Raw genomic sequence first — 10,552 nt, forward strand, 5'->3', positions numbered from 1 at the left:
ACAACTTAAAGAGGTAAATCTTATGAACCCAGCTGAATTCATGCCACCACATCTACCATATCACGACCATCGATGATTGTTCAATATCTAGAAAGTTCTATCAGAACTATGGATTATGATATGACTATCCTCCCATAATAGAAATAACTCATACAAATAATAACCCTTTACTTAAGAGCATAGGAAAAAAAAAAAAAAGACCATCCGAGATTACTTATTTTGGGAAAAACTCTATACTTTTGAATATTGCTGAATGCGATTATCCTCAAGTATATAATGTTGGATCGTAATAGACGAGGGGGGAGGGTGAATATCGTTCGATTGAAATCTTTTTCTTTTTCATATTAGTAAAACCGAATCAAAGTATAGTTTGTAGCAGAATAAAAAGGAGACAAAAACTCAAAGCTAAGACACAATCAGTTTTACTTGGTTTGTAGTCCAGTGACTACTACGCCAAGGCCTATAATCGTTGATCGTTTTCGATGGACAATTCAAATATAGTTCATCCGAGAAGCCAATTTATACAAGTACGAAAGATGATAGTAACAATCCTACTATCTCCAATGAATAAGTGCAAGTATAAAAAGAGATTACCAACAACACTAATAAGAAGATTAAGCGAAGTTATTGGAGAGCTTTTCATAGCAGAAGTATTGACACTTGCATGAACAGTAGCGGCAGAAGCAAAATGAATCAGAGAGGAAGATTGTGCTGAGCTCATACCTCGAGGACTTATTTTATAGACATTGTTCGGTCGACTGAAAACCCATTCAATCGACTGATAAGTTCAGTCGACTAATCTTTTTATCTATCGGCTGAACCCCATACATTCCTTGTTTGCTGTGATTCGAATTGACATGTTTGTCTTTCCTTATTTTTATCGGTTGACTGATCTTGTTGATCAGTCAACAGAACTCTATTTCCTTTCTTGCCTCATGCGGTTACCAAATATGTATCGATCGACTGATCTAATGTATCAATCAACAGATAACTCTATATTTCTAATTTTTACAAATCTCTGATTGGTATTGTGCCATGCTAGATGTATCGGTCGACTAATCCCACTTATCAGTTGACCGAACCTACGGTCAGCTCAATTTTCACTTATCTTTAACACAGAGTTAGCAGATGCAATAGTAATAAAACCTGCAAAATAAGATTAGTACAAATAGATAATATGCATGATAAAGACATTAAGGACTGTTTTGATCTCAATTTAGAAATCTCTGTTGGTTTATTTAGTTGGATCAGTGCCTAAGATTTATCCTGACCAGGACACAACCTCTCTGCACTCCTTCCAAGAGGTTACCTCAACTTACCTATCAAACTCGGGTCCTCCAGACCTGTTTGGACTTTAACCGTTCAACATCGGATTAGCTTGCCAGACCTATTGAATCCAATGTTAGATCTACTTGACCCATCTTAACTTCCTACCTAGTTTGCACGATCTGCTGAAACTTTCTTTGTCTAGTATCAAATACAGCTGACTTACTAGGACTTTATAAGTTGAGCATCTTGCACACTTGATCAATTCATTAGATAACAATAAGACTTACTTGAATCTTTGACAACATCAAAACATATGTTCGATTATGGTGCTCCCTGCACCAACAATCTCTCTATTTTTGATATTTGATAATCTGGTTCAAAGTTAAGTTAAAAAATATGATAACTTGAAATAACCCCTTAAAGTTAAACTCTCCCTAAATTCAATATCTCTCCCCCTTTGACACATATAAAAAAATACGGGTCATAACGGTAAGCATCAATTTTTTAAAGAACTTTCAAGATGAAAACCCAAGTAATAGTTTTGAAATTTTTCTAAGGTAAAATATATGAAAATAAGATTAAGATAAGTATTTTGAAAAACTTTAACAATTTTCTAATTTTCTAAGGAAGAATTTTAGAAAAATGTCTTTATTTGGGCTTATACATTATATGCATAATCGACAATTTATTTGAGTTATACAAAACCACGGCTCATAACAATCTTAATTAGCCACTTAATATGTCTTCCTTTGGATCGACATATTTTGTTCATGATCTAAATAAATAAAATTATGTTCCTTACTTGTAAGTTACCCTTAAACATAATTAAGTTACCCTTAATTAAGTGTATGAGCATTTCTCGATTTATCTTGATAACCGATGAAAAATTTTTGTGAGACCGATCATCTCAAAATTAATCAATTCAAACATCCAAATACTTAATACTAACTAAAAAAAATTACAAATAAACCCATGGAGATAAAATCCAACCGAGATATACAATTTATACACATTTTTTTATTATTATTTTGAATACATGACATTGATTTACCTTTATGCAAGGGATGTTCTGTTTGGCCTTGGTGAATTATATTCCAAATTAACTATTTTTTGCTTTCATGAAACCTAGCCACAAAGAACTTGTAATGCAACTCAAATGGAGTGGTAAATTCTCAATCAATTTTCAACTGGTTGCCCATACTGACTGAATAGCTTTACAAAAGAGGTATTAACAAAAATCTTATGTACCTTTCATTTATTTTTAGGCAAAAAATAAAAATAAAAATAAAAACTGCTCCAACAGGCAAGTTGTAGCCCGGCCACTACGTACGTACAAATAAATATCATACCCTTTAAAAAATCAGTTGCGCAAAAATGTAGTCGGAAAAGTAGACGAAAAAAATAATAATAAAAATTGTTCATCACTAAAGGAGTCTTTAATGACAAGAGTTTCACCCATCTCACATAATAAAGTATATCCCAGAGATGATAAAAAGGGCAAAATGAATAAAACATGAAAGCAATGGAAAAGCAAAAAAAAAAAAAAAAACAAAAGTCCCAGACAATAAGGAATCACCAAATTTCTCTATTGAACCTTTACAATGCATTTTTATTTACAAGGGACGCCAGTGAAGGGCTTGCTTTCTCTCAACCTTTAAACCCGAAGGCTGACCACTTCTTCCTAACCTCCTTCGCTCTCTGAGAATTAGTGACCAAAAGGTTTTCAAGAGGATTTTGTTTCTTGTTTCTTGACCGGCCTGCTTCTTTTAGAAGCTCGGCTAACCTTTTCTTCTCGTCGTCCAAATCAGGATTTGCAGTACCGAGCTTCTCTTCCCTTAACTTAAGCACATTTCCCAGAAGATCAATTGCTTCTTCCACCCTATCAAATAAAAATTCATACTTTCCTAAATTGTAAGAACAGAAATAAAGGCTGGAAAATCTGTCATAACAAGATAAATCAAGATACAATTTATAATTCTAAAATGCAAATGTTAGCGAGCCCATCTAAGAAGAGGAACTTAACAACCAAAGAATCAGATCAAGAAGCAGCTCTCCCAGGCCATCGCACTAGGGTGGCTGTCATCTGATCCTGCAGTTGAACAAGAGGTGTTGTGCCGCCTTATCGCGAGTCTAGCACAGCTTCAAAAGTGTAAATGAGTCTATGTTAGGAGACTCATAACCTGTGGTCCAAGATGCGCAGGTGGGTGCCTAATAACTTGGAAGTCTATTGCAGGAACACGCAACAAGGGGTGGTGAAGGTGACAAGCGGCCATTCCAGATAGAGGCCATCTGTAAATAGCATAGCAATCTTCATGGAGACAAGAAGGACAATTTCAATGGGGACCAAAGGTCTCCCAAGAACAAGGGACCAACATATGGACAATTTGTAAAAGAGTAGGAAGTTAGAAGGTGCGGACTCTGATACAACCTTGCCAACATGATTGCGTGAATCATAAAAGTCAGCCATTAAACAGGAAGGGATGAGATGGATGGAAGCAAAAGGAGACAAAATGTTCTACCAATCTAGGGAAGGCCCCAATGCATTAGGTTGTGCTTCCTCAACATTGACGGAGAGGTATGGAGAGTCCCACCTAGCTTTAGAAGACTTACTCAATAGCAGTGGGGATTCTTCGTAATGTAGTTGGCAGCTCAATCCCCTGAATAATGCCATAGAAATAACTGGTCCAGGCCTTCTCTAAGGCAAGTACCACCATCTAATGTTGATCACCACAGTGACTCCACTGTAGATCATATACCTCCAGCTTGCAACATGAACGTTGGCCTTGTGAGGAATTGACATATACCCAAAAGCGATAATCGTCTCAGTGTTCTAGCTGTTTGCAATCAACAATGTGGTCACAAGAATGCCAAACATATGACAATAATCTCCTCCATCTCATGTTGATTCCAAACCAGGGGGAAACCTTGGATGATGAAGCAAATGATAACACCCTTATGGTGTACCCAAGGGAGCAGACAGTTCATAGAGTCCCATAAAAAATCACAGCTTACCCTGTAAAGAACCTCAATGGCCCGAGGGAAGTGACCTAAATAAATTCAAGTCAAAAGGATGCGTGCTCCATTCTCACCCTTTGTTGGTATTCCAAATGAGGAACAAGAGAATCTCCTAAGTCCCATCGCTACTTATGGAGCAATGAATAATTGGCACAGACAACCATATTCATCAAGATGACCTCTATGGTTCTGAAGTACACTCCGCTACTTAAGGGATAAATGATGAAATCAAGGAGGCCGATGTAGACACTTGTTATCTACCTCCAAGGAAAGCTCATAAAGGAGGGAGATCAAATCCTTTAGTCTTCCAACAATGAAGCTGGATTGATCGAAGTAATGTCAAATTACTACTGTCCTTACATGGTCAGAGGGATGATGCACTCCATCTTTCAGGAGGATCGAGGCAAGGAGGGAAATGTCAGACTCCCTGGCTGAAGTCCAACCACAACCACATCTCTCCTTTCATTTGTATCCAAGTTATCCTAATTGATCTGTATTAATTCAGTAAGTAATTAAGATAACTTGGTGGAATGTACGTGCTAGTAGCTAGACATTAGACACCTTGTTACCAAGACTAAGGTTATGTTTACTTCAAGAGAAAGAGATTAAAGGGAAGGGAAAGGGAAGGGAAAGGAAAGGGAAAGGAGAGAATGGGAGGAAAGAGAAGGCTTGAATTCTTTACTTGGTGAGAAGGGAAAGAAATGAAATTTTACATTTATATTTTTCTTCTTCAACCTCTTCTCTATACTACATTGGGAAGGTTCATCGGTGATGCTTAATGACCACAGGTAGCTGGCCAGCAGTCGCTAATGATTATCTACAGCCAACCTATTGATGACTTATGACCACTAGCGTTTGATGGACAACTGACAATGGGCAATAATCAACTGTCAATGGAAGCACCCCTCTTTTCCTTCCATGTGTCTAATGTTGGACAAATCAATTTAGGTGGAATGGAGAGGCCAAAGGAGTCCTTGGTTCCTTTCTCTCCATTTATCCTTTCAACTAAATATAGTTTTCTTTCTTCCTCACTTTCCTCCTCCCTCTCTATTCTAGATCCTAGATCCCTCCCACTAAGTGAGCATATACTGAGTGAAAAAGTGAATCTTAAGATGAAAGCCCTAAGTACAAGGAAATATTTATTTACCCTAATTTTTTTTTCTTTCTAATTGATGTAATCTATCAGTCCACACAGAATGGAGTTACTCTGTGGATTAAGCCCTATTTTTTTTTTTTTTGTTTACTTTCTTATATAACATTATAAGCGTTTAGAATTTCTTAGAAATTTTTAATCATCTAAGTATTTTGCTCCTCTTGGAGTGTAATTTTCCCCCTTAACTCTTTTCAGCTGCTGCTGACTAAGGTATCTAAACAAAATATTTGGGGCAACACTTTTGGGAATCACTTTGGTTTTGTAGCCTCACTCTTCAACCTAAGCTAAAAGGCCACAACAAAAAGTGTCTTTAAAAGACTAAGAAACATGCTTAAGATATAGGGAAAAAGTTAAATATAAGGAAGAAGTCAAGTCATGAGATGCACTACGACACATGAGGAACAAAAGGGTTGCATAACAAGGCATAAAGTGCATTGACAGTGGAAAGAAAAACCAGCATCAGAGAGACGCAGCGACCAGATTATTTGCCATTACATAAGAAGAACCTGTTGTTTCTCATCAAGTATGTCAAATGAGATACATCAATGAAGAAACATTTAACTGCTCGTTTCTATCAAGCCAACATAGTATAAAACTACCAAAACCTTCCAGAATATTCTGTTTCCTCAGACATCTTAAAACAGCATGAAGAATAATTAGACAAACTAGCTCATCAGAACTTAGGAAATGTGGAGTTACTAATATTGGAGTTTGCTAGACTTTCATCTTGGTTTCAGTTGACTAAGGTGGTTATTTTACATTGATTTTTTTTTCTAAATTATGAAAGTAAGAAGTTATTATTATTTTTTGGAATTGGCAGGAGAAAGTAGTTTATATTATTCAATTTATAGTTTCATTAAGCTCGACTCTACATCTACAGCTAAGATGGCAAAAATACCAAAAGCTAATAATTCAGATCAACTGTAGAATCTTGTTGGCCACCAAAGTTGAGGTAGAGAATGCACTAGCATGGCTGGAACTTGGACATAAGCTATTTCAAAGCTCAGACTTGCGTTTCGTCGAGAAAATTTTAGATACTCCCACCAGTATATTTAAGTCAGTAGGTTTCACAAGAACACTCATGCAACTAAAAAATGATTTTAAGAAAGAAAAAAAAATTAAAAATTAAAAGGGTGCTCTTTATTTTTACTATCGAGCATCCCATTTTGAAATAACAATAAAAAGAGTGCCTCATATACAAAACATACTCCTATTTTAGCACAGTTGTAACAGTTTTGATCAGAATCTCTAACATGCTTAAAATTATTCAAATTTAATCAAAATTGATTAAATACAATTGGAATAGTTTTGCTAATGTGAAGTTGTTTTGATCAAAACTGGTACAACATGAAGAAACTATGTTCCAATTGGAGCAGATTTGGCTAACTACAACAATATTGGACAGGTATATTTTCAAAATATGAAACACTGTTTTAATAATTTACAATATGAAGAGCTTTTTAATGATAATTAAAATAAGGATCACCCTTTTATTTTATTTTTTGAAAAATAATGATTTAAGAATATAATTAACAAGGAAGAGAGAATGAACATCTAAAATGGCATACGAAGGAGAAAATGTGGCTTACCTTCCCATGGCATCATAAGTGGCAGAAAGATTGCTACAGACCCCAAGGGTATCCTTGTGGGACGTCCCACATTCCTTCTCCAAAACTGCCCTTGCTTCCTCAAAAAGCGTGGCTGCCTCATCGACCTTAAACAACTGCAGGGACGCTAAGCCCATTTGGTTCAGCAAAACTCCAAAGAAGGCTGATTTCCTTTCTGTGCTTGTCCTTAACTTGGACACAGAACTTTCGAATGAGCTCTTTGCCTCGTTGTACTGCCCAACCATGTAATATATTACTCCCATCTGGGCCTCGATCCCTGCCACCGTCCTCCATTGCCCAGGTGAATCCTCCAGAAGCTTAAGTGCTTTAAGCAGCAGCTTCAATGCCTCCTCCGGGTCGCTCATTGCTTCATAAATGGCCGCGATTTCCATCATACCTCCGACAAGGTCCTCGTTAGAGGAACCACGCAGGGGCTTTGCGTAGATCTTCAGGGCGTTCTCACAGTAGGATTTCGACTCGCGGAGCTTTCCGGTCTTAAAGTACAGGCCGGCAAGGCGGACAACAACAGAAGCGACCGACTGGTGATTCTCTCCCTTCGTGGACTTGAGGATGGTGAGGGCCTTCTGATAGGAGAAGATGGCCTCGTCGAATCGGCCAAGGGCGACGTGGCTGTCTCCGATACCGACATCGACGGCAGCCACGTCAACGTCCTGGGCGTGGGAGATGAGAATCATAGAAGCAAGGACGAGGTGATCGAGAACGGCCTCGTGGTCGCCCTTGGCCTCGCATATGAGAGCCATGAGGCGACGGTCGGCAGCCTCCTCCAAGGATCCCGGGGCGCTGTGCTGGTGGATTTCTAGGGTCTTGTAGCATAGCTTCTCGGCCTCGTCGAATTGCATCGCTTGGACGTGAGCTTCCGCCAGGTACCTGTGAGTGCCATCAATGAACCAGGGGTTAGCATGACACAGCGAGCGTGGTTTTGGACGAAGAAATAAACGGGTCCGAAATCGGGATCATGTCGCGCATTATAGACTCGTTTTGGATTTCACTGTGCAGATTCAATAAGGACTACAGAGGCGACAAGACTTGGTTAAATTAGGGGAAGATTCGCCTAACCGATTGCGACGCCCACGCGAACGGGCACCAATCGCACTCCGGGATGGCCGATGATCTGAAGGTGAAGTGGAAGTTCAGAATCGGACGGCGGCTCACCTGCAGGTCTCGGCGACCCTTGTATCGGCTTCGCCGAGCGCATCCATCTGAATCTGGAGCCCCTTGGTGTAGCACGCGATGGACTGCTCCATCCGCCCGGCCACGGCGTGGGTGTCTCCCAGCTGCATGTAGCCGGAAAAGGCAGCGAGCGCGTGGTCAGGACCCCGCTCCGGATCAGTCGCCCCCACCGCCCGCTCCAGCGCCTCCACTGCCTCTTCGTGCTGCCCCATCCCGCTGTAGATCGCCGCCGCGACGTGCAAACTCATAGCCAACTCCAGCTGCCGCTCGTCCCCTCCGCACCGCTCGATCGACTGCGACGCCCGCAATGCGTACTCCAGCGCCTTGCTCGGCCCCTCCCCAGACGCGATCGATCTGCGCGCTAGCTTCAACAAGAATGGTCCCAGATCCGGGTTATCCAGTGCCGTCTCGTCCATCGTAGCCGGGACTAGATCAGTAGTCGCAGCGGCAGCAGAGTTGGGCCTTCCGAGGGGCATCCGGCGCTTGCCGGCGGAGGAGGAGCCACGCTCGTCGGACCTGGCACGGGAGGAGGTGGGAGTCGTGGATGGCGTTTTCTTGGGGACCGGAGATGGCGCCTTAGGCACCGAAGCTGGATCTTGGTCGTCAACGGGGATGTCGATCCGAAGAGGCGTCGCTTCCGGAGGGGCGACGAGGCCCGGCATCGTGATGCCGAAGGGGGCAGAACGGAGGCTAGGGTTTCGGTAGAGGAGGAAACGAAGTTGCGGGGAAGGCAAAGGGCGGGGCAATTGTGCGTAAAGAAAACGAAAGATAGAAGCGAAGTGGAGAGCAGAGACGAAGGAAACGAATGACCACAAATTAAATTTATTTGATCAGTTGGTACCGTTTCAATCTTCCATTTCCCTTAGTCCACGGTCATCATTCATTACCTCTACCGAGATTCCTATGCCTGTTTACTCCGGTGGGAAAAAAATAATCCTCGCGGTGAAATCACGACTAACAATTTATTTACCTCTTTGTCGCCGCCGTGCTAGCCCCCACCCTTCCTCGTCTAGTGTCATCCGACGCCGCGAGATCAGAATCCTACGGTCACCAAAACACAGGAAAAGTAAAACAAAAAACAAAAAGAGGAAATGCAAAAGGATACCTTCTTGGGCGGTGGGCGTTGACTTGTTATGTGGATCCGCGTGGCCCATTGATTAATCCAAAAAAATAGTAAAATAATAATAATTATTATTATAATGTTCAATTTCATTTCATTAAACGATAAATTAAAAAAATCCTCAATCACAACTTTAATTCTATAAATAATTTTCATATCCAAAAAATTTTATTTCCACTCTCTACATATAAAATTTTATTTATTTTAATTCTCTCATAAAAATATTATTACCTAATTGTCCCTCAGATTTTTTTTTAGATATAAAAAGTAAAAAAAAAATGAGTGTAATTTCTCTTAAATTTAGCACTTTAAACTAAAATCGAATATATTTTCTATCAAAATTATTCTCAGAATTTTTAGTTAAAAAAGTCTTAAAATGAGTATAATTATTTTTAAATTACACTTTACATACTAGAATCAAATATATTTTCTATCAAATTGAGTATAATTTTTTTTCCTTCTTAATATAATTTCTCTTAAATTTAACATCATTTACAAAAAAATCTAGTATATTTTCCATCTAATTGAGCATCATTTAAAGAAAATCTAATATATTTTTCATCTAATTGAGGTGAAAAAAGAATCGTGCTCAATTTCATAGAAAATATACTAGATTCTAATTTAATATGATGAATTTAAAATAAATTATAATCATTTTTGGACTTTTTATACCTAAAAATATCAAAAATAATTTGATTAATTAGTGTCCATTATATTTGACTAGTGAGTGAAAATAAAAATTATAATCAATAGGAATTATATGCAAAATTTAAATTCTAATTTAGGACTACATACGAATTTTTCCTTGATTAAATAATTATTATACCTTCTTTTAGTTACTATTTTTTTCCCTTCAAACATATTTTGATTTTATTCAACTAATTGATATCTAAACTAGGGAAAAAACATGATTATACATTCGACTACTGTATGTGGATGAGTAGCTCTCAAATGGTATGATCGATGCAACATCAGGGCTTAAAGATCGGATGCAACATTGGGTCTCTCCTACCTCAATATCCGACGCTGATTCGAATTGTCGATTTGATAATTTTTGGAGTTTGACTCTTAATTTTAACAGTTCAAAATTATTATGGTTCAGGGTTTATGGCTCCTTACGGTTAACCATGATTAATATTATTATATTAATTTTTTAAAAATATATAAAAATTTATACAATTGTTTGCTTCAACTTAT

At 38.7% G+C, this 10,552-nt stretch overlaps 1 protein-coding gene across 1 annotated transcript; it reads right to left on the reverse strand.

Moving 5' to 3' along the window:
* Nucleotides 1-2,671: 2,671 nt before the first annotated feature.
* On the reverse strand, nt 2,672-9,060 carry LOC121984260 (protein KINESIN LIGHT CHAIN-RELATED 1-like). The gene is made up of 3 exons (XM_042537111.1): nt 8,218-9,060; nt 7,027-7,932; nt 2,672-3,148 (listed from the first exon to the last, which is right to left on the reverse strand). Exons 1-3 carry the CDS (start codon nt 8,895-8,897, stop codon nt 2,917-2,919), a joined length of 1,818 nt encoding a protein of 605 aa, XP_042393045.1. The 5' UTR covers nt 8,898-9,060; the 3' UTR covers nt 2,672-2,916.
* Between the last annotated feature and the right edge of the window lie 1,492 nt (nt 9,061-10,552).

This window comes from Zingiber officinale, chromosome 5B (assembly GCF_018446385.1).
Source record: "Zingiber officinale cultivar Zhangliang chromosome 5B, Zo_v1.1, whole genome shotgun sequence".
NCBI lineage: Eukaryota > Viridiplantae > Streptophyta > Magnoliopsida > Zingiberales > Zingiberaceae > Zingiber > Zingiber officinale.